At 28.8% G+C, this 25369-nt stretch overlaps 2 protein-coding genes across 5 annotated transcripts in view; both read right to left on the bottom strand.

The window, feature by feature from the left end:
* Positions 1-2993, bottom strand: part of LOC107440629 (uncharacterized) — an 11719-nt gene extending 8726 nt beyond the window's left edge. Inside the window, exons 1-2 of one of the 3 annotated variants that reach the window (XM_043048127.2) lie at positions 2860-2976; positions 951-1056 (exon numbers count right to left, since the gene is read on the bottom strand). In XM_043048127.2, coding sequence (XP_042904061.1) covers positions 951-1056; positions 2860-2890 — 137 coding nt within the window. In that variant the 5' untranslated portion in view covers positions 2891-2976. Of the gene's footprint in view, positions 1-950; positions 1057-2845 lie in introns of all 3 variants that reach the window. The other 2 variants (XM_043048126.2, XM_071184398.1) reach the window with 2 other exon arrangements.
* Positions 2994-11921: 8928 nt separating this feature from the next.
* On the bottom strand, positions 11922-24039 carry LOC107440630 (uncharacterized). Of its 2 annotated transcripts, none has more exons than XM_016053600.3 (5): positions 23886-24039; positions 20612-20711; positions 17886-18016; positions 15131-15251; positions 11922-12309 (listed from the first exon to the last, which is right to left on the bottom strand). In XM_016053600.3, the coding sequence occupies exons 1-5, from the start codon at positions 23914-23916 to the stop codon at positions 12171-12173; spliced, it is 522 nt and encodes a 173-aa protein (XP_015909086.1). In that variant the 5' UTR covers positions 23917-24039; the 3' UTR covers positions 11922-12170. The 2 variants fall into 2 exon arrangements, with proteins under 2 accessions (XP_015909086.1, XP_071040689.1); XM_071184588.1 differs by lacking the exon at positions 23886-24039 and adding an exon at positions 23350-23489.
* Between the last annotated feature and the right edge of the window lie 1330 nt (positions 24040-25369).

The following is a 25369-nucleotide window of genomic DNA, read 5'->3' as shown; positions in this document are numbered from 1 at the left end:
GGGCCACAATTAAAAACACAAATCAAATGGCGGGCCGCAACTTTATCAAAATTTTATGTAGGACTCTTTTATGTTTGAAGGAACATTAAATATTACTGTCAGATTTTTACCAAGTTGTACAAAACAAAAGTATTGAATTACAAATTAAAATATGATGTAGATTTTTAAAAATATTTAATTGCATTTAAAAAAATTCGGACTACAGTAACTTTAATGTGCAACAGATATATAATTGTTAAGATTGATTGTTAAAACTTTAAAAAGGTTGGTATTAAAATTTACATAGTAGCGCACAAAATGTTCAATGACAAGATTGAGGTTTGTCTGCTGCAACCACCAGAGAATAGATATTTACATTTAAAATTTACAAATGTGTGTGTAAATATTTTCGTCCAAAATGAGTGGTTTCAAAAAGTTAAATAGGAGAATTTCTTCGAGAAAATTTCTGATACACACATGCTAAATTATATTCACAAAAAAAAAAAATGAAATAAAAAAGAGCAACATACACGATTGTTTTGTATTTGAATAAATATTTTCTTGGAAGCAATACCTGAGAAATAATTTTTTTTTGCGCCGTTGGTTTGATAAATTTCACAGAAACGAAGAAATTAGGTTTTTATTAACGAGGAAAGTATTTTAAACCCATATCGATTTTTTTACGAAAATTGTCCGCAAAAAAATGACAACTAATATATAACTTAGTTCGCGGGCCACAAGAAAGGATTCACGGGCCGGATGCGTCCCCTGGGTCGCCAGTTGGAAACCACTGATCTGGAGCTTTACATCATTTACTAATGCGCGTTGATATTAAAAAAATATATGAGTAATTCATTTTCAACCATATCACACTATTTTTTTCCGTTTATTTGGGTGTCACCTACGTAAGTTGTTCTATTACATACAAGCTTTTGTAGTAAATAGAAAGTTTAACAATACAAATTTCTTACTTGCAAAAACTAAAATCTTTTAATATGTCCGCGTTTCTATTTTCTTCACATTTTTCAGCTGCAATCAGGAAATTCTTCATATCACAAGATACATACCCAGCCAAAGCTATAAAAACACAATCGTTTTCAAAAAATTAATTTACTGCGAATTTAAGAACTAGTTGATTAGTTTGTTTTAAAATATCTGTTACGCGTCAGTTCTATAAGTTTTATGTTAATTATTAATGCTTCAAAAACAAGATACACATGAATTTTTTTAATAATTAAATGTGGATCCAGTAAAAAAAAGTAAAAAATAACAATAACGATTGGAACTTGGCATACCAATGTTCCAAATGATTTACACCTAAATGTGCAAATTAATAATTGCAAATAGTAACAATATAAAAAATTTTCTTCTTTTTTTTGCTTGTTTCATAAGATTCTTTTAACAGATCTTAGATATTTTCATATCACTGATTTGAAATCTGTAATCGATTTCTCTTTCCAAGCTTTTTAAGTCCATAGTTTTTGTCGAAATGTATATGTTTTAAATCGCTTTATATAACATAAGTTCAAGGAAATGTTGCAACAAACTTCTAAGAAAGTTAGGGCACATCATGACTTATTACAACGTTATAATTTTGTTACTAATAATTTTGTTGTGGTATTTCAATATCAAACAAGGTTTCGTGGCCAAAATTAGTATTTCGATAAAATATTTTTCAAAATTTGGGGTTTTTTATGTGCAAGTAAATTGAATTCATAATTGAAATTTTGAAATACACTAATAATATCCAAAAAAAAAAAAAAAAAAAAATGGCGGCTGAAATATAGCGAGCAAAAATAAAAAAAATAATATAGCACGTTTAAATATTAATATAGCAATGAAAATATAATAATTTTCGTAATTTCATATTAAAAATTACATTTCCTAAGTAAAATTACAAAATTACGCGAACACATGAAAAAAAAACATAACTTTTCTATTTCGGTATACTTAGTCCTTCTTTGCAATACGGGCAAAATGGAGCAGGTTTTTTCGAAAGAAGAAACATCAAAGAAGACAACAACAAAAAAGTTTAGCTAATTACCTCGTGGTTCTAAAAAGAACTAAGTTTCGAAAGTCATTCAAACATTGTAAAATGTCAAACGATAAGATATAAACTATAAGTTTGTCAAGAGTATTAACTAATCTAAGAAACTGAAAAATTGTACTATAATTTCAGACTAATTACTCTGATAAAAATGTAATAGTAAGGTGAAATTCCTATATTTATTTTTGAAATAAAAATTTTAAAGTTACATTAAAAAAAATTTTTTTTAAACATATTTTTCATTACATTGTATTCTCGTTGGTTCAAAAAGTAAATTGTAATGTTCGGAATGATTATGAATACTTAATTTGGGCTATATTAGAACATATTTTAGTTGAAAATTTAATTTTTGACTTTTGGCCAAAGATCATGGTAATGCTCACAGTGCATTATAAAGTTTAATTCTTTATTTAAATTGCAAGTTGTTTCAACAAAACAATCTTTTCTTTTCTTTACCTTATAAGGTCTTAATATATGCAGCACTCAAAATTGAAATTTAATATTCCTTGTCGCTCAAATTAAAATTTTATTTGTATGAAGATTTCAGATCATTAGCTTAAAACTTTTTTTCTTAAGTTTAAGCTAGAGTCTAAAAATTACAGAATATTGATTTGAGATAATGTAAAAGTAAAGTTTAAGTAACAATCTCAAAATAAAGCTTTCAGTTAATTTTTCACAGATTTTGGGCATATGAAATAATGAAAATATAAAATTTTAAAAATGCATGCAAAAAAAATTTTCCGTTATGAATTAAATAGTTTAACAATTAAAATATTATGCAATAACTAATATTTTTTTAATAGTTAAAAAATTAAATACTTATTAAATCGTACTTCCAAGTAATGCTATCGTAATCCACTGCATATTGAAATATTTGAATTAGCACCTTCTTCTTGTTTCAGTGTCTAACCCAAATGTGCTTTAAAATCAAGGTTACGGAATTTTCAGCCAACAACAGTATTTAATTTATCAAATCTTTTGATAAGTTGCGAATTTTTCCATCTGTTGTAAAATTATCATTTTTCAATAGTGCTTAACTGATTATTTAACCCTGAAAATATTTAAATCTGCGTAATACGTAATTTAAAAGAGATTTTCAAAATTGAATCATTTCCTTTATATAAATTCATAACTTTATATAAAATAATACAAATAACTTTTACAATGCAATAACTTTTGTTCGATTAATTTTTGATATTTATCAGTCTATTATTCAATTTTTTTAATCGAATGTAAGACTTAAAAGTTTTCGTTAATTACTACAGGTACAGTTATAAACTTTTTTTTAAAAGTAGGATTAAGTATTTTTTTTAAAGTTTTACACAGCATATTAAATATTTTACCATCATATTTAAAGTAAGTTTAGTAAAGAAGTGTATCTGAAATAGCTTTTTAACTAACTATTGGATTTTTACGTACGAATTTTCATTTTTCTTGGCTCAAGGAGTGCAATTGGAATGCTTTCCTAAATCAGAAAAAAACTGTAAAATAATTTACGAAATCTGAAAACAAAGCATTTTAGTTTTTTTCGAGTTTTTTTTTTTTCGTGCTCTTTGATATGCATTTTTCATTTACTTATGTATAGAAATTTGCCATCCAAATATCAAAATAAAGCATTATATTAACATGATCATAGGAATGTTAAACTTATTTTTTTCTTTTCCTTTATTTTTGCAAATATAATACTATTTTTATCCAAAAATAGCTTTGAAGTTATAATTATTCTTAAATTGCTAATCAAATTTTAATTCCGTTTTTGATAATGAGACGTGAACATTTTAGCATTATGTTAAATAAGTAAATTGAAAAATTTTGAAATTAAAGTAAATGTTTAGAATGGTAGTTTATGCTTATGTAATAATTTCGTTTTATAATTAAGCTTGAATGTATGAAGTTGAACTAACTCTAGTGTTGAACTAGCTAGTCTAGTTGAACTAGCTTTTAAAATGTTTCAGACATCGTTAAAAAATGTAGTTTGAAGTTCAGAGCTTGAAATGTTCAAGCCTAATGAAAATTTTATTTTTTTAAAATGAAGGATCTTTTATTGTTTATTAATTCAAATATTTTTTTTTTGCAGATTTGTGGCCAAGTATATTTGAGTAACTGATTATTCAGAATCAATAGTTAATATGGCTTTTTAATTCGGTAATCAAGGTTTACAAATTTTCCTATTTTATAAAATAATAGAGTTTTCAAAGTTCATCAAGGATCTGATGTGGAAATTTTCTTAATTTAAAGTTACGTACCGTGAACAGAAATAAATTTCTAATTTAGTTTTTAGTAGAAATAAACTCTCAGTTTATAAAATTTTAGAAATTTTAATTTTTAAGTTTACGAGTTTAATATCAATACGAGACATGTTGGCAGTTACGTTACATGAGACAACAAAACTTACATCAAATTTGAATATTTACAGAGATATTTTCAGACCTTAATTCATTCTAAGTACGAAAATGATTTTTTTATTGTGTATTAAAACATCGTGAGCGACGCTGTCGCTGTTTTAGGTGCTCAAATTTTACGCTAAATTTTGTTTAACTGCACAAAAGCAAATTACTAAAGCGTTTATAAAGAAACACAGTAGGTACGATTGAATAAGAAAAAATTATTAGTTAAATATTAGTTCAAAAATTACTGACTGCAAAATTTCTAGAAAAAAAATACCCTGAAGTATGCTCTGCAGCCAGCAGGACTGCAACTAAAGAGTCGAAATATTTTGTGCTGAAAGTGCCATTTTTATTCATAAGCTTTACATGATTTTGTTTTTTCGAAATTCTAAATTCAATTTATTCTAAGTCATTGCAATTTTAAGGGCTTTTTTCACGAATCATTTCTCACTTTTATTGCTTTAATGATTATTTATTCATTTTTTCAGAAAATTTTATTTATCCCCCTAAATGTAACAGGTCTCCTCTGCCTGACGACGTGTATCTGGTGCTCTTCGTCGAGTTTGACTCGGGGCCTTGAACCTGAGAGTCCGCTTTGTTTGGCGCTTGTGCTGTGTGGGGTGTGGGGCTGCTTCGTACAACGATATTTCTAACACTTGGTGTATTGGTCCTGCGGGCCTGGTCAGCCGTATTTAACTCCTTATCCCTTTCAAAATCTTTATTTTAAATGGTCGCGTTTGATAAAGGGAATAGATGTTGCCAGATGTAACATCTTAACATTAATATTGAAATTCTTAAAAATATAAAAAACTTAATACAAGAGTTCTAAAGATATGAAACCGCTGTCTCTTTGAATTTATATGATGACATAAAGTTATAGTTAGAAATAGTTAACAAGTAAATTTTTTTTTTCATTTCTTCTTATTGTATATCACGCATTCTGTTTTCTTAATTTCGAGTACTGTTGATTATTTTTCAAACCCAGATAATCATTAATATATATACAATTGCGATTAATATATTAGCAAAATATGCTTCATTAAATTTTAACAATTATATATATTTCATCAACAAAATACTTTTTTGACAATGTCAACTTTAAAAAAAGAATATTAACTAGAAGCATTTAAGGGGGATGGTGAGCGGTGCGAGCAAGCCTGCAGAACTTTCTAATATTTAAAAAAGTTTCTAAACTATTAATCAAATTTTGAATATTTTACTCTTAAAGAATACAAAACTCCTCTTTAATTAGTACTAATGTCTTTTTTACATTTAATTTTATATTTTGTGTGGATTTTAAGCATTCAACTATATTCCAAAAAATTAATTATCAACTCATTTATTTGATAAATGCGTTAAGAATGAGTTTTTTCTTCTGACTAATGCAAATAAATTTGTTTATCTTTTCCAAATGCAAGCAAATATTGTATAGGAAAATTTACTAATGAGTTAATGAAATTTATTACATTTTTTGGGATGAAGAGCGAATTAAAAAAATAAACATTCAATATTCTGGAATTTTTAGCAAATATATTTCCACGATTACAAAGCCTTAATGCAAATTATCTTTTTTAATCTAAAAAGGACTAAGAAAAAAAAACTAATTCAATTTTCGTTTTGATTAAATATCCAACGTCGTAAATTTATTTAAAACAGTTAAGAGCCGCATTAAGTAGGAAATTGAATTTTTCAATTTTATGAAAAGTATTTTTATTTCTCTGTAAGGCATTTTTGCCTTTATATCCTAACTGTTGTGCGAAACTTTTTTTTTAGTTATGTACTATAACTATGAATTAATTCACTATGAATAATTTTAATGATAACTAATTGTCTTTATTCATTGTAAAAAATTAATTGCTTGTTGCTTCAAAATGGATAGTTCTTAATGTTCAAAAATAAAAATGACGGTATTGTATGTAAATTAACAACTGTATGCACACATTTTCAGAATTATATTTCGAAATGCTAATTTAATTAAATAGACACAAAATGTCTATGCATGTTTATAGTTCTAGTGCATTATTAAAGAATTTTTTTAATTAAAAATCTACACTAATTTATTATGTTTATACTATTATGCGTCAGTTATAAGGAATTTTATTATAAATTTAATAATTGCGCACATAAATGCTCGATTGCGCAAACGATTAATAGATTTTACAATAGCGCACCTAGGGAAAGCATTTTTTTTTCTATGCTATTTAGCGCACATCTGGATGCCCTAGAGATAAAATCGCATAAATCATCGAGCGAAACGATAAAGCTGATATAGAGTGTTTCGTAATCACCACCCTAAATATAGATTTTTAGAATGGTTGTAAAAAAATATGTACTTTATAGTGATCGCACATTAACTTTTGAACGAGGAAAAAGGCGGGATGAATTACATCAAAACTACTCAGATTGTCCGATGAAAGTTTTACACGTTTATAATTAGTGGTTTTCAACTCTTCTCTGCTTCTTTCGGCAATCAAACAGTTCTGAAGCTGTGAGTCTCGCTTTCCTAAGTAGTGTTTCGTTATTTGATTTTGATAGTTTTAATTTTTTCTTAGCTTAACAACTAATTTGCGACCACTAATGTAAATACTTATTATGTTATTTTTAATAAGGATTATTAAAATGTGCAGTGTGCCGAAAAAACAGACCACCCTGAAAACTTTAGATCTTAATTGTCTGAAGGGGTGACCACAAACATGCTAATTAATTAGTGCAGATGATATTTTAAGTAACAAAATCAGACACCAAAGCGTACTTTCTCTGATTATCTGAATAAACATACACTTTTTTCAACGGATTTAAATTTCTGACCTCCAAAATATACGGGGCAGCGGTATTCTGGGAATTATTGTCCCCATAGTTTGGTCAGGAGAGCGATCCAAAAATTGGATCCCTTAATTTTGATTTTACTTTTTGCGTATTTCGCTATATCTTGATAACTTTTTAAGTGAATTGAAAAACTTTTTCACACAATTATAAAATTCGTTTCGTCAAAGATAATTCCTTGCAAAAAATAATTTGGTAAATATTTGTTATGATTAAATATTTTATTAAATAATAGTCGAAATATTTTGAATTGTCCGGTATACAGCATTTTACATCGTTTTAAAGTAAGCAATTTTACATGGCAAAATATAAAGTTCGAACGAGATCGGTTGAATAGTTTCTGAGAATTCTAAATTTAAAGAAGTCGTACATTTAAAATTCTATTTCGCCGGAGCTGTTCAACCAATTTTGCTCAAATTTTGGATTTTGTCATGAAAAATTACATGCTTTAAAATGACGTAAAGCATTGCATACCTTACGATTTAAATTTTTTCGACTATTATTTAATAAAATAACAAAAATTAATAAATATTAACCGAAATTAATTTTTTGCTTGGAATTATCTTTGAATAAACGAATTTTATAAATTTGTGCAAAAATTTTGCAATTCGTCTTAAAAATCTTGAGATATGGCGAAATACGCAAAAAGTAAAATTAACATTAAGAGGTCCAATTTTTGGATCGAACTATGGGAACCATATTTTCCAGATTGCGGTTACCCCCGATATCTTGGAGGGTCAGAAATCGATGCAAAATTCAAAGAGTTGGCTTCGACTGGCCATGGCCAAAATTAAATTTTCTCATTACTCTATTTTTTATGGTAGAGAACACAATTTTACAAAAACTAGTTCACCACTGTAATTGAAATTCTGCATACTTCTTCTAGAATAAATAACTAGCTATTGTACTGAGAAATTTGTAAACTTGCGGTAGAAATCACAATTTTTAATCCTGACTGCTACTTATAACTTAGTAGTTATTTCCAAATCTACAGAGCTTTTCCCTGATATCATTGTACTAAGTTAACTAGTTAACTTTTCCTTGAAAGCTTTCTTTTTCTATTTATTGTAATAACACCATTCACTTAATATTATATGTGATGTAATTAGCCTTTTAATTGCTAGTTTCATAATTTTTTCTATTAAAATTGGAGAGTTAGTTTTAATAAAAAAGTGACAGAAGTTTTTCCTCATTAAATATCATGTTACTCATAAAAAGATTCATATTATAACATTACTATAAATTTATGTTTCTCAAAGAAAAAAAAAGTTATTTCCTAAATTTATAGTTTATTTAACTCATGAATAGATTTCTTAATAAAAATAAAACTATTCTCTATATTTTGAGAATTTCTTTGTCTTTTATGAACTGATTCTCAATGCAGTGTGATTGTAAGATAACCTTCCTATTTGTCCCACACTGTTTAAAATACGGAATAAAATTTTGTATAAAAGTATTGTAAAGTATGCACTGATGTATAAAAAACTGTACACAGTTGTGAAGGTTACAGTAATAGGATTTCGAAATTTAAAAAAACCAAACACCTACTCTTTTCACTGAAAAACAATCTTCACGGTAAAAAAACTATATTGGATGTAGAGCAATATTTTATCTCATATACTAGCGACGCTAGACGGAGACGAAGAGAACAAGAAGTGGCATACAAATCTCTGTATTATTTTCACCCTACCAATTGCAGTCAGAGCGTGTTCAGACAAGGACATATAGAAAATTATATCCTTTTCCTCATCTCTGTATTATTTATGAAGTAATCTTTTATTTATTTCGGTCAAGTTCCGCTCCGTCGCGATGGCTCAGGGGATAGAGCATTCGCCTTCCAATGAGGCGAACCGGGTTTGAATCATAGCGATGACTGGTAGATACGAATTCCGCACCCGGCTTGCACCGACCACAGTGCTGGCATGAAATATCCTCAATGGTAGTCTGATCATGGGTTAGAGCCCCCTTGCCGTCAGGCCAACCGTGGGAGGTCTCCGTGACTTTCCTCTCCATATAACGCAAATACGGGTTAGTTTCATCAAAAAGTCTTCCATGAAGGAAAATTTCTCCCAATACTGGGTCCAGGAGTTAACTTGTCTTCTGGATTGGGTTCAAAATTACAAGGCTACGTAGTTGAACATTAGTAGTCGTGAACCCAAGAAATTGGGTCGTCTGTTCAACGACGGTTATAAAATAAAACAAAATTCCGCTCGTATATGTGTAATAAATACTGTTCCAACACCATTTTAAGTTTTTATTTATTTATAAATTTTTTTTATTGTGATGATCATGTTTCGATGAAAAAAATTTAAGTGTTGACTTTTGGAAATTCCAAAATTCCATATATATATANAAAAAAGGTGTTTTGAATTAAAATAAACTGAAAATTTTAGAGCAAAAAAAAAAAGTTTCAAACTGATTACTAAAAATGAGGATCGTTTCATAATGTATTAGCAATATTTAATTAAATATATATATAAAATTTTCCTCCGTTCTCTTGAGCGAAATGTTCTTTAGAAAGTTATAAGTTATATACAGGCAAAGTTATTTTTTGATTCCCTGGTATTTAAATATCATTTGTATTTTTACTATATTTTTTTTAAAAAAAAAACTTATTGTTTGATACACAAAAACTAGTTTTTTAGTACACATAAACACGACTAACGTCATACTATCGCGAACGAAGTATTTACATCAAAAATCCTTTACATTAACTGGAAAAATTAATGAAATTAGAAGGTTAATTGAAATTTGAACAGAATCTGATTTTATTGTAAAATCAACCAAACATAATTTCATTGAAAAGAAAGAATTAATAATAAAATATGAGAGCTAATTTGATCAAGGATTTAGAAACTGATTTAGAAAAGAAAGAATTTAATTAAATTTTCCCTTTAAAATTTGCAGCAAACTTAATTTAAAGCAGGAAGTAAATTAACTTTAATTCAGTATTGGCTTTCGAAAATAAATGATTAATTTAAGGATTACTACGATTTGTCCGATTTGCTGCTTAGAAATTAACATCTTGTGGGGTGAGTAATTTGGAAATAATTTTGTTATTATTATTTTTTAATATTATTGAATTTTCACTGAGATTTAAAAGAAAAGTTGTAAATAAATGCTAATTTGCATCAATAAATGTATGACATGATATGAAAATTTCTTACTCAGAGTGTTCTATTATCACTGCTCTTAATATGAACTTTCAAAATCTATGTTAAAAATAAGCAGCATATTTAGTTTTAATTTTTTGATAAGAGCAACACAATCAGCAACATATTTAGTTAAATTTTTTTTCAAAAAATAATAATTTACATGTTTTTTTTTGTTGTTTTTAGGAGATATCTAAAATTCAAAACATTATTTTGCGAATCTTCTTTTGTAATTGTGTTTTTTTATTCGAAAATAAAATTATTTATTGCTTCTTAATTCTGCATATTATGTTTGCCTCCCTCCCTGAAAAAAAATTATTCCGATGCCTATGATAAACCTGCCCCGATTGAATAAAACTTAACAAAATTAACTTAATAAAAAGGTAAAACATTCTTAATGATGCCATTATTCTCTTTAGGACTGATTCTTTTGATAATATTCATTATTAAGGATCAATTTTATTTTTATTATTAAATATTCTTTAACATTCACTAGTAAATCTTTTAATGAAGAAAACAATGTTAAAGGATAATGAATAAAATAAATGTAAACACTGTTTTGTTCTTAAAAATAATAATAAAGTCAGAATAATCTTAAGAAATGATTTTAACTAATAAGTAATTTTTGACTGCAGATTAAGAATAATAAATAAAAAAAAATTTTCTTCGTAAAAGTTTTTTATTGTTGTGGTAACATTAGTGCTTTTATCAGACGAAATCGAAAAGAGGTATTGCCAATAAATATTGATTTGAAAAACCACGAACGAAAGTAATAATTGTCTTAAATATGTTTTTAACTTTGTGCTGAGTTTTAATTTTTTTATTGCTGCAATCAATGCATTATAGTTTTGGGTTTCAAACTGGTTAAGGTACGCCAAATTGTACAAGTAAACTGTATATGTAATGTCTGGATAATTTATATATACATAGCTGCCAACATGGAGAGGGAAAAATCCAGTAGATTTTATGAAATATAAATTTTATGATAACTGTATATTTGACATATAGGGAATTTTAGGGATTTTTATCGTCATCAAAATACGAAAACTTAATCACTCAAAAACAATAAATGGTTTGCAATATTTTCCTTTTCTGATTGACATTAAATGAATTTGAAATATTTATATAGTGTAAACTCATACTTTCTAATAGAAATAAATAATTTATTATTGATAGCTAAAATTTTTTTTTTCAAATATTTTAAAAAAGGTGTTTTGAATTAAAATAAACTGAAAATTTTAGAGCAAAAAAAAAAAGTTTCAAACTGATTACTAAAAATGAGGATCGTTTCATAATGTATTAGCAATATTTAATTAAATATTCAAGCAAGCAATAAATTTGATTTCAATAGGATTTAATAGCAATAAATTCGAATTTTGGAAAATTACTCAATTTTAGATAATTTTTAAATTATACAAAAATTAGGAGAATTTTTATTAAACCAGTAGACATCCAGTAGAGTTGGCAAATATATATATATATATANTATGTGTATATATATATATATATATAATTACTCTCTAATCAGAGGAATAAAGACAAAAAATATTGTTTATTGACAATAAATGATATATCAATATATATACTAATTTCGTGATTTTTTTTCTAATGACATAAAACATTGTTTTTACATGATATTAGATATTATATCTTATAACGATATTTCAACAATTAAATGTTAGCAAAGCAATTTGATTTTTATCACCATAAAATCAAATTGTTTCCATTACGTATTAAAATAAAAATCTTGAAACTTGTATCTTTCAGGCACATACGAAGGCTTCAGGAACCATTCAGGTAGCACAATCCCTTAAACAGACCAAGCATACTTTCGTACAATGTCTGGAAAGCTTTCTGGGCATCTTCAGTGGAGCATTTTTTAAAATGTTCGAACATACATTCTCGATTCGAGCCGAGGTTTCTACAACATTAAAATAAACTCGTAAAGATAAAAAGAAATTCACAATAAAGAGAAATCAAAAGTGTGATAAAAATAGTATCTAAACAATAATTTTTAATTGAACTTTGCGATTTCAGAGCAAATAGTGTTAAGTAACTTTTGTGTTTTTGTAAAAGTTGCTCATTGAATGATATATTATACAGTTATTTTATATAGTGTTACAAATTTGCAAATGCGTGTATAATAATCTGAATATTCTTTTGCTACGAGGCTAAATTTCTCAGACGGACCCTAAAGAAACAGTTTAATTAGAAAATTTGCTAGTCCCGGAAGGGTGTTTTCCGAAATCTCCGTTGTAATATGATATTGTTGTTGTGGTTCATTTACATCGCACTAGAGCTGCACAATGGGCTATTGGCGACGGTCTGGGAAACATTCCTGAGGATGATACGAAGACATGCCATCACAATTTTGCAGAGGGGATGGCACTCCCGCTTTGGTAGCCAGACGACCTGCACGCGAAGTCGAGCACTTTACGGTAGAACAGTTTAACGAGGACCAATACCGCACACCCTAGGTCCCTACGCAGACTGATGCAAGTGGTCACCCACCCGCGCACTGACCACAGCTAGTAATGCTTGACTTCGGTGATCTGCTGGGAACCGTGTCTTAGCGATCAGTCTACTGCGGGACCCGTTGTAATTTGAAATGATGCTTTTTTGCGATATCAAAGCTATATTCGAAAAAAAAATGCAATATAAATAGCAGTTATAAAAATATCAATGCTATTTTTGTAACTGCTGTGAGTTTGCAAGTGTTATTTATGACTGTTAGATCAAGTTTAGCCTATCTATGCTTATTTTGAAAATGGCGCAAATCGTCAATATGGAGCAAAACGTCAATGGCGCAAAACGTCAAAAGCCACAGTTTTGTGAAAATGAAAAGCATTTGTGGTCTAATTTTTTATAATTTAAAAACTCACTCCAATGCTGCATTTCTCGGGCTCATGGAAATTTGCAATAACTGAGAATAAGGCAGTGATTTTGAAAATTTTCATCTAGGTGTAAAAATGTCCCTAAATTGGCAATTTTTAACAAAGTTTAATAGCTTTTAAAATATTTCAATTATTTGTCTGTTCTAAAGCCATTCACGGCAAGATTATGTTTATAGTTTAATATAATCATCGCATTGCTTCAAGTGTAAGGCACTTAAAGTATAACTTTTTTTAATTTTTATTTTCCTTAGCGACAGAGTTTCGAAAAACAGCGTTGAAGAGAAAATACCGTCTAATGTATTTCTTATTGAAGGCTCGGTTTGGTAATTTTTTTGCTGACTTGGCGATAATCTTGGTGACTTTTTGAAATGTAACGACCATTTTAGCGAAGTTCTTGAAAATTCGAGTTTCAAACCAAGAGGACTAATATGTACGGAGTTATGCCAGAATAGTTTAGAATCGTGTGGAAAGTAACATGGTGTCGTTGGCTATATTTTCAAGCAGAATCTTCATATAAACTTTTGGAGTTTTAAGGAATTTTTTTATACATCTCCTATCGAAACAAATACCTGCGCTTGGTACAATAGTTTAAATATATTTTATATCGTTATTTATTTACATATTTTTAGGTATTAAGATTTTAGGGAATCTACAAAATGCCTGGTAAAAATTAGAGATGATAGATAACTTCGCTCGCAATATTTTCAGTTTTATGGAAATAGGTTGTAGATAGATTTAAAAGAGGATATTTCTGGTCACGCTATAGTTTAATGAAATTAACTATGCGTCAAATCGTTTTTGATAAAGTACGGGATGTACCGTAATTGCCGCTGAAAATATATTATTAATTATAAACTTATTTACGACTTCTTATGTATACTTAGTTTTGAGCTCATTTTGAAAAGGATTTGAAAAAAAGTCTATATTAAAAGTAGTAATTATGGAGCATCCTGTTTATATATTTCTGACAGTTGGTATTTAAGATGGTAGATTTAGTAAAGGCATTACCTACATTCACCAATTTTACATAAAAAAACGTGTTCAAATTATTTCTTAAATAGTCCTATCACTTTAAAAAATAAATTGTTCAAAAAATAAAAAAGGAAAGTGCTCAACAAACACCTAGTAGTATCAAATACATGGTGTGCAATTACTCCTTTAATACTTATTTTTAAAAACGTTATAAATAAGGAAATATTATTAGGTGTGGTATTGTATTATTGAAAAAAAGTAAAGAAACAAAACTTTGTCAAATTGTGACGAATCATCATCAAGGCCTCTCAAAATAAAGAAGAATTCAAATAATAAGAAAAATCCAATAATTCCAAGAAACTAAAGAGCTAAGATCATTACTTGATTAAAAACTTAATTTGCTTAAAAAAATGCAAATTCCAAATTCTTCTCATTCACATCTGGCAAGTTTTGAAAATGGACTCTTGTTTTTAGCATGTCGATTATTATTTCCAATTTGTATTTTTTTTCCAGTTAAGTAATTAAAAAAATAAGTTTACTTACGGATGAAAGTCATTAGACATGTCTTAAAGAAAAGTGAACGCATAATATATTTTCCAATTGACAAATGTACTATTATTGTCATCATTCGCTTTTGCTGTGATTGAACACGAAAAAAGTTTTACTTTTTTTTAATCATAATTTGCGAACGTATCGTTTTATGTTCGAGTTACTTTATTTCATTAATTTTAAACTAATATTTTAAAATTTAATAAACTATTTCCTTGCACAAAGTGTTTGGAATAGAGTTTGATCAGCACACGGTTACAAATTAAAGACTGTATTTTTTAAAGACTACTTTCTGAATGATACGTAGACTGAGAAATATTTACTTACTCGCAATAAAGATTGTCTTCATCATTGCTCCTTCTGTCTACCATTCTTTTAACATTACCTTGAGGATCGCAATCTGGATCAGAAAAAGTGTGCATGTCACAGTTTTCGTCATTTTTTAACGCTGCAAGAAAGAAAAAACAGAGCATACTATTAATGATACTATTTACTAATACAAAATATTTCAAAGTGGTTTTCTCGAAGTAATAAGCAAAATTTCGAAGCAATAACTCTGAAATTCTCTTATAATCTGCTTTTCTGCCTCATGAATCATACATTCAAGAGAAACGAAACAAACCGGTATGATTATTGCCAACCAGCTTTCAACTTGACAGATTCAGTATGGGAAATAAAACTTTTCAAAAGTGAGTGTCTCAGGAAATTTTAGGTGCTCACGAGTATGTGCAGGTTTTTTTGAAGACCACCATTAGTCTGCAATTTCAGAATCCTTATCAAGAATAGAAACAACTAGTGGGCTGTGCCCCCTGCTCTCTAACTCTCGCCAACCCCCGAAAATTGCTACGCAATCTTACATAGTTTGCTTCACAAACCAAGCTCGCTTCGCTCGCTACTAATTTAGGTACATTGCAAGTGCACACAATTCTCTTTTTCATCAAAAAATTTTATCTTTTTAGTAAATACTAAGTCATTAAAATAAATTTGAATTCAAATAAATGACATGTAATTCGTTAAACATATTAGAAATGTGCTATAGTATAAAATCTTAAAGCGTGACAGCACGACTGAGATTCATTTTTCAATGAATAACTAATAACAATAATAAAACAAATAAATTCGCGATATAAATCAAAAATCATCAAATAAATTCGTAATATATAAATTCGTGAAAAATCGACAAAGCCTACTCACTTCTGCCTAGCTTAATAGTATGAGATTGTCGCAGCTGATAGGGTGAATTTCGGAAGAGATCACATTTTATGAGAATGCTCTCTCTGGTTATTTCAGTTTCCGTTTTTAAAAGCGCTATATGTTGAGCCACCTCAGTTAGACTTGGCATGTGACATTTTTAGGGGCAATCATCGGTCGATTTTCTAGCGTTGCCATTCGGGGAGTTGTAATGAGGCTTTTTTGTCGCCGTGTAAGAGAAATATATATATATATATATAGATAAGAACCGCAAGAAAATTCAAGCGAGAAATATCAAAAACATTATTGATATCTGACAAAGGACAGTACAGAAAGGACTTAATAAATACCAAAACAGGTTTTACCTAAGTTTAAAACTTAGAGGTGTTACAACTATTCATCTTTTAACTTCTGTTTCCTAGTGCGATCAAATCTGTCTCATTGTTTATTGTATGTTCGTAGTCTTCCTGTACTGTGAGTTATGAGATTTTGATAACGTTTTTGATGTTTCCTTGCGTAAATTATATTTTGCGACCCAAATGCGCATATTTGTTTATTTTTATTTTTAATAAGAAGTCTAAAATTGCATGATAAGGGAGCTCTTTGCAAACTGCATACACGATCCTTCTTAACCTTCTAGAACTAAAATCTTCGATCCTTTAAGAACGAACTGATTTGCTTATAAGCGGCATATTCATATTGTTCATATTGTTGGCAACTTTGAAAGATGCATTTCAAATAGGATTGTGTTCCTATTGTTGACAATTTTGAAAAAGATGTTTAAAATAGAATCGTTGACAACTTTGAACAAAAGATGTTTAAAATAGAATCTTGACAACTTTGAACAAAAGATGTTATTCATATCGTTAATAGTTTTGAAAGAGATATTTAAAAAGGATACTCTTCTTATCGATAACAAGTTTAAAAAGGATATTTGAAATGGGATTCTGTTCATATTGTCGACAACTTTGAAAGAGATTTATTGAACAGGATCAAGTTCGTATTGTTGACAATTTTGAAAGAAATGTTTTAAGTAGGATCATACTCATACCATCGACAGCTTTTAAGGTTGTTTTTCGAAGGCACTGTAATTTCATGAAATTATGCGATTTTGCGAATAATATGCTATTTTCACAACTTATGTGAGTTTGTATCCAACTGTTGTTGATTTGACTGTTAGGTCAAGTTTACCCTATCTATAGCTTGCGACTACTATGTGTATTCTTGAAATGGCGCAAAACATTAAAAAATGTAATATAAATAGCAGTTATGAAAATATCAATGCTATTTTCATAACTGCTGTGAGTTTGCAAGCGTTATTTATGACTGTTAGGTCAAGTTTAGCCTATCTATGCTTATTTTGAAAATGGCGCAAAACGTCAATATGGAGAAAAGCCACAGTTTTGAGAAAATGAAAAGCATTTGTGATCAAATTTTTTAATATTTAAAAACTTACATTAATACTGTATTATCTGGACTCATTAAAATTTGTAGAAAATTGGAACAAGGCATTGATTTTGATAATTTTCATCAAGGTAGAAAAAACTAATTAAGTTTGCGATTTTTTAAAAAAAGTTTAGTAACTTCTAAATTATTTAAGTTGTTTGTATGTTTTAAAACCCAAATTATTCTTTACAGCAAGATAGCTTGCAAAGTCTAAAATTATGACTTGGCTTCAAGTGTAAAGCATTTGAACTGTGGCTTTTTTATTTTCCTTGCTGAAAGAGATTCGAAAAACTTTATAAAAGAGATATTTTATAAAGGGTAGTGTTCATATCATCGATAGACCACCTTAACAGTTAACAAACAAGCATTGACAAGAGAGTAAGAAAATTACACTGATGGATATTTAAATACAATTGCGAAAAATAAATGAAGATTCTTATTATACCCTCAAAAAAAGGTTTTCCTTCTGTACAGAAGTCAGTTAGCACATCGTCTGCTTTTTTAGCTGCATCTGCAAATGGTTTCTTGCATTCGGTTGCCGCAACAGACACACACCCCGTGAGAAATGGTTGAAGCCTGAAAAATGATTAAATTGATGCCTGAAAAATGATTAATTCTATTTTTTTATAACTTGATTTCCACTTAAAAATATTTTTCCTTAAAATCGTTAGAGATGGAACGTAATTTCTCTTCACAACATTAACATTAATAGACATAGGTAAAAAAAATTATAAGACATATTTAAAAAATAGTATTTTAAGAACATTTTGCATAGAGGAACAATTATTAATATCAGCAACTTGAAAAACATCAAGGAAAACATTTAAGTATATTAGCCATTTAAAAATTGATTGTACTGTATGTTGTCTTGAATTGTGATAGATACTTGCCAACTACTGGCGGCTGTGTATTGTGCAAAGCGATAACACTGAATATTAAATCCCATAAGAGTAATAACATTTTTAGAATCTGTCGTGCTATAAAAAATCAACTTAAGTGGCAGAAATTCGTAATTGCGATTTGTTTTATATATGTGGCATTTTTGTAAGAATATGTAAAACGGCAACATTCATAATATATATTTCGGTTGGTTGGTTGTAATACCACTTGCCACACGGGCAAGCCTGCTTGGTGAAACCGAGCAAATTTAAGGCAGAGTGTGCGATTCTTGGTTTTCAGTGGCGCCATCTATGGCTAAGAATTCGACTTCGCCACACCATACGTCACACTTGTTTATAAGGCGGATCCATTCATACATCTATTCATTCATTCACAGATCGTAATTTTGACCTGGATCAGAGAACTATCGATCTCCAATCCAGTACCCCCAGAGACTTTGATTTGTTATGGAAACATGGAGGACTTTGCGACTCGACAGAATTTTAACGTGTATCAGTCACCAACTACACGGGGAGTCTTCGGCCGACGGGGGTTCGAACCCACGAACTCTTGGACATGGGCCCATCGCCCTACCGACCGGGCTATCCGGGTCGGTAGGGTCTATATTTTGAATAATATTTGCAGATATTTCGCATAATTGCAAAAAAAAAATTCATTGAGTAATATATTTTTTAATCAGCTTTCTGAAATTTTTATTCCAGCGTAGCATGAAATAGCATTAGCAAGGAAAAGAAAATAGTTGTCAAGCTACTTTTCTCAAAATTTATAACTTACTCTGTTTTTTTCAATTGCACGGCAATGCTCCGTGTAATGTACAATGCCATCTTATAGAAACCTTTGTCAGGAGTTTCGAAAATTGCTTATACAATTTTTGTAGTTTTCGATATCAATGCACGATTTATATGAGTTTTTAATTTTCAATATTTTTATCAATATTTAATATTGAATTTGGGTACTTTTACTACGTAGAAAAAGGTACTACGCGTATATTATGAAAAACAACATGAATAAAGCACATATAAAGGCACAAAAAAAAATGTCAAGATAAAAATGGAAGGCTATAATTTCCGTTCCCTTTCTCAGTGTTGAAACATAAAATGACAGAAAAAAGTAACAAGACAAACATGTTGCAAAAAGGAAAAAAAAAGTGGGTTAATCAATAGAGGAAGCAGAACAATCGTTTATTCGTATTTTTCAAGTGGTACCTTTCTAGTGTTGGGTTGGTACCGCAGGGTGTAAACTATAGAAGATATTTCCATAGGAAAGAATGGGATATTCGAAATACCATAAACTAAATTATAGGAATTGTCGAAAAGTACTGAATGATTCCCAGAAGTCAAAGTCCGTAGATGAAGATCAGTGATAGCATGATTTTAGCAGAAAAATATTGAAACCTATGAAATTGAGCTTCATCAATGTGGGGCGATGCAAGATCTTTAAAAACCCTGATTTTGGACCCATTTTCGTGAATTATTTTTCACATCAATCAGGGTATTCGCTTTTTTATTTTAAACATTGTACATTAACAAACTTTTATCAAGTGACGCAATTCGTTCCAAACGACTTTAGTGTTATTAGATAATTGAAATAAAAAAAAATTAAAAGACGTTGATTTTTGTTTATTCAATCTGATGGGCCACGATATTTCACCAAGTTAAGCAATTAGTATTTCATTTTAATTTTTGTCGTTTATTGCGCGATTTGTGCAGCAAAATGCTTTAATTTAAGTGCCAAATTGTGATATTTTTTTTCCATATCAAAAATTAAAAACAGGGATATAGAATTTAAGCTTTGAAATTGTTTCTATCCTAATCTCGGGAGACTCGAGATTGGGGGTTCGAGTCTGGTATCATGTTAGACAGATCTTTGGAAAGCATTTCACGCGTGTAGTTTTAGATTTTTGACACGAAGCGATATTTGAGAGGTTTTGAGATTTTTAAATGCTGTAGATTCATGTTCGAATAATGCTGAACACAGCGCCATCTATGAATGAAGCTACATTTAGAATAGGTTAAACTAATGTAAAATTTTCTGTAGAATCTGATTCTGCCATGAAAAATTATGGTTCTGAATTAAGATCTCAAGTTTGCACGCTACCCCATAGTATTGCAAGATAGCATTCAATAAATATTGAACTCATCTCTTTTATAACGTTCTATTTTTATTATGTTCTGATGTAGTTTGAGATATTTGACCGTTTTTTTTACCTCTTTTCTTCGTATTTTAAAACAGTCTAATAGAGTAAAAGTGATATATAAGTGTGTTACTTACCCACAATAACTCATATCTTTTATATGATCAGTCTCGTTATGGCATTTTGAAAGCGACTCTTTGAAGCATTCTATGTCGCACGTGGCCAGGCCAAACAACACTGTAAAATTATGCGTATCGTAAGTCAGATCAATTTTTTAAAGATTTAATAGCACGATTTTCCACTCCCAACATAGTTCTTAAGCAAAAGAAAAAAAAATGCTAAGACAGTTGAATAACTAATTACCGTTCAGTGTATTTGAGTTGATTGAGCTTAAAGTTAGGTACAATATTAGTAAATAGTAATATAAGTAAATTATAATAATTGTATTTTTGAATATTTTTTTATACTGACTAGGTGGCTCCGCTATTTTGCTCACTCCGCTCAACAACCCCAGCATTGATTCTCATTCATCATAGCTTATTTCTTCTTAAGCGTCATAAGTTTGCACGAAAAGCACGGAACATTTTAGTTTCAAAATATACAAATATTTTAAAACATTTTGTTTTTCGTAACGAAATGGAGGATTACCTAGATTATAAAAATAATCATCTGTTCTATAACAAAAAACTAAACTGAAGAATACAGATTGTGATCCACAATAGAAAGAAATTATTTAACTCGTTGAAGGGATTTATCACAATTGAAATAGGGAATAATTTTTGTGGCTATTTACAATACTTTATTTTATTATTTTTATTTTCAAAACTTGCACTAGTAATGTTAAGATTCAAATCTGGACAGATGTAATCTCTCTCTCATTACTTAAGATTGATATCTACTTGAGTACGAGCTCATAAAATAAAAAAATAAAATAGATTGAAGGAAAAAAAATTTCAACAATTGATGAATAATCTATATGTAAAGTAAAGAAAATGAAAAAAAAAATCACAGAAAAGCATTTAAATTTACAAAATCTTTAGAACAAATGAGAATTTTGAAAAAAAAAAATGAAACTATCCTTAAAATTCTATTACAAAATTGTCTTATCTGCATATCAAATTCCAACTCAGCAGTTGCATTTCAGCAGACAGTAGATTGACAGCATGATTTGTTTAACTATAAGGTGTTTTTTTCATCACGTTTAACAGTTCTACTATTAAATATCTTCTATAATTTTTTTATTCCATCATAATTCCTGTAAACTTTTTTTACCCACTTTCGTAAAAAATATATAGCCAATTCCTTCATTTTAAGAGTACATAAAATGACCACAATTCGCATGTTTTTTTTTTCTTTTTCTTTTTTGTAAATTGAAATTTTGGTTTAACTTTTATCTGTAGAGCAAGGGGAAAAACACGATGCCTTTCCTTATTTCTGGACATTCTTAAATTCTTCTAATTGGGAGCAATATTTCAGTTCCCTCTTCCAGAATATGTACTTTGCTTTCAATCAATCTGTACATGTGCCACCTAATGAAATCGGCACTAAACCTCAGGACAACCAGATGTAATACAATCTCATTGCGAGACAAAACGAAGAAAATCATCACTAATCATTACAAAACGAAAATAAATAGGATATTTTATCCATGTCAACTTCCAGGAGAAAAATAACGACGTAAAATAAAGCGATTAAAAGTTAAAAAGGTTCAGTAAATTAAACTAGGGTCTTTTATAATGATCCCGCACTTAACGAGATATCGGATTTAATGGTTAAAATAGAGTCTTGTTTGGTACAAAGTTACAATGACTGTGTTCCCTTGAGAAAGTTTTTTTTCTCTCCTCTTTTTCTCAGATTTAAGGCGATAAATAATTTATAAAGTATTAAATGATATCAGAAATTATTTAAAAGACTTTTCGAAATTGAAAAATATAGCATATTATCAATAGTTTAAAATTATTAAGTGTCTCAGTATATAATTAAGTTGAAAATGGCTTAGTTCTAGTTAAGGTATCGTCGATCCAGTTAAGATTATAGATTCCAGTAGGGCATCCGTTCCCAAACGGAGTTCCGCGTAGAAGATGTAAAGGAGTTCCATGAGTTAGTACTTTTTAAAACCAGTGATGAATTTTAAAACCTCAGATTATACTTACAATTCCTTTTTAATTTAATCTTTCAGTTGCCTTTATGAAATTATTTCAAGTAAAATACCAATGAAATAGAAATGACATTTTTTAAAAGAAAATTTATTTTTAATAACAAAATATTGAAAAAATTATTAAAAGAATAAGCAATTATAAAATATTGTATTAGTATTTCCTATCGCGCTCTTCAAAACAAATTAAAATTATTAAATTTTTTAATAAAGAAATCCTATTAACCATTTTTTACGTTTATATCAGTTCCTTAAAGTTTTCATCTCGTAAATCATGATTAGGCCTATTTTGTTTAAGTTAAGCTTATGTATATACATTAAAAACAAATTAATAATTAGACTAGATATAACACACGTAGTGAAAATTTAACTGTGGGTTATAAAACCTAATTTAAGATTATTAATGATAAAACGATAAAAATCTTCATTCCCCCAATTAACTATTTTAAAAAACAGTCTTTTATAGCTCATAACGTTTACAATAACCTTATATACTTAATTAATTAAGTCAGAGATTCGCCAAAAAAAGTTGGCTATTTAGGTTTCCGAAGGCGAAAAAAATTGGAAACCTCTGAGGTAGGATATCGTCGTGGGCGTGGTAAGAGCAGAGGAACATTTTTCTCTCTAGGGAACTCCTAATTAAATATGGAGCTTACTGTATAACAAAAAAATTCAACCGAAAAAAATGTATGAATGCATTATTATAATAGTTTAACTTACCGCAAAAAATGATTTTCCTTATCCAGTGCATGATTAAATTAAATTGATACTACACATATTTTACGTCGGACGAAAAAAGTTGGTTATTTAAGGTTCCGTATCATAATAATTGGGAACCTTTGAGGTAGAATATTGTCGTGGAAATGGTAAAAGCAGGAAAATATTTTTCTCCCCAGGGAGCTCCTTATTAAATGTGGAGCTTACTGAATAACAAAAAAATTAAACCGAAAAAAATGTATGAATGCATTATTATAATTCTTTAACTTACCACAAAAAGTGATTTTCCTTATCTAGTGTATCATTAAATTAAAGTGATACTACACATATTTTATGTCGGACGAAAAAAGTTGATTATTTAGGGTTCCGTAGCATAAAAATTGGGTACCCCAGAGGTAGGATATTGTCGTGGATATGGTAAAAGCAGGAAAACATTTTTCTCCCCAGGGAACTCCTTATTAAATGTGGAGCTTACTGAATAACAAAAAAATTTAACCGAAAAAAATGCATGAATACATTATTATAATAGTTTAACTTACCACAAAATATGATTTTCCTTATCCAGTGCATGATTAAATTAAAGTGATGCTACAGATATTTTATGTCGATTTATATTGCATTGTTCCAAAAAATCTACAGGTGCTTTTATCTTGACATAAGTATGTCAGAATATTTTCAAAACACATGTCCATAGAAGAACTCAATTAAAATGTAAGACATTTTTATAAAAAAAGGATAAAGAGATAAGAATTTTGATGCAATATGCATTCGATGTAATTGACAGCTTAGCTTTCAGAATATCATATTTGCTTCTATCACAAATGTGCCGAAATCTAAGGACGAAGTATCACAATTTATAAATACAGAGTGTTTCAGCTTTGGTAGACGTGGGCGTTGTTTTGTCTTCTTGTAATTATTTGTAGTTCAGTTGTAATATTTGTCAAATAAAAACATTTGAATCAAATTCCAGAAATGTTCCTCAGTTTATGAAACAAAAGTTACAATAATTGTAAAAAACTCAAATTTAACACAAAATGAAGATTGAAACTATTTTAACAGAAGGTTTCATAAATAACTGATATAAGTATTTATTTCTATATAAGTTTTTTTTTTCCAATGCCTACATATGATTCTAAAATTTATATATTAGGGGGACCGGAAATTAATGTCGTTTCGCTGCATTTCATATTTCTTATCAATATTTTATTCTTAATCAATAATGTATTCACCCTCGTTAGCTACACCCTTTCAATGCCAGATCGAAAATGAATCGAAAAAAATGAATTGGTTTTTAAGACTAACGAATATTTAATGCGCTGAAGCGACATTATTTTCCAGTACCCCTAATACTATACTGTGCGTTTTTTGTAACGAATTTTTTTAGAGTCCTAGTGAAAGATAAAGCAAACAAGATTTGGTATATTAATGATTAGATGAATAAAAAAAACAAGCCATCGAAATCTGACAAATCTCTATGGAATAATAAGGATTAAAAAATATTAAGGTTAAACCTGGTAATCAAAGGATTAATCCACACTGATTGTAACTTCAAATTGTTTAGGTCGTAAGCTAAACTATGATTATCATCCTTAGGAACAAATTACCCGTCTGTGAGGTGGTTTTTCAATCCAAATGAAGGTCGTACACATCACAAAAAAAGAAAGACATTATTTGACGCAAATGGAAAAATAATTAAGGGACCTTTCAAACCATTAGATTTTTCATAGAATATTTCTGAATATAAATTAAGGAAAATTTATGTTTGCTGTTTAGCATAGATTTTGTATCAATAAATAGTTTTTTTAAAACAATTACAACAATTATATTACCGATTTAGGAGGTAATTTGCACACAAGTTAGATTTTTAGTGCTATAAAATATTTTTGTTTCTATTTTTGTTTTCTATATTTTGCTAATCACATCGGAAATTATTAGTTTTTCTGATTAATTAATTTTTCTGAAAGTTTCATAATTCATTCAAAGTTCATTTCAAAGTTTCGTAATTTTTCATAAGTTTCATCTA

This window comes from Parasteatoda tepidariorum, chromosome 8 (genome assembly GCF_043381705.1).
Source record: "Parasteatoda tepidariorum isolate YZ-2023 chromosome 8, CAS_Ptep_4.0, whole genome shotgun sequence".
In the NCBI taxonomy this organism is placed as follows: Eukaryota; Metazoa; Arthropoda; class Arachnida; order Araneae; family Theridiidae; genus Parasteatoda; species Parasteatoda tepidariorum.
Note: the sequence above shows the minus strand (reverse complement) of the source record. Positions and strands in the feature narration are given on the sequence as shown.

Excerpts from the sequence above, each read along its gene's own strand:
- LOC107440630 (XM_016053600.3), bottom strand. The coding sequence starts at position 23,916 with ATGCACTGGATAAGGAAAATCATATTTTGTG. Across the intron at positions 18,017-20,611 it reads AAAGATATGAGTTATTGTGG|GCTTCAACCATTTCTCACGG; the intron begins GTAAGTAACACA and ends ATCATTTTTCAG. Across the intron at positions 15,252-17,885 it reads AGGAAAACCTTTTTTTGAGG|CGTTAAAAAATGACGAAAAC; the intron begins GTATAATAAGAA and ends TCTTTCTTGCAG.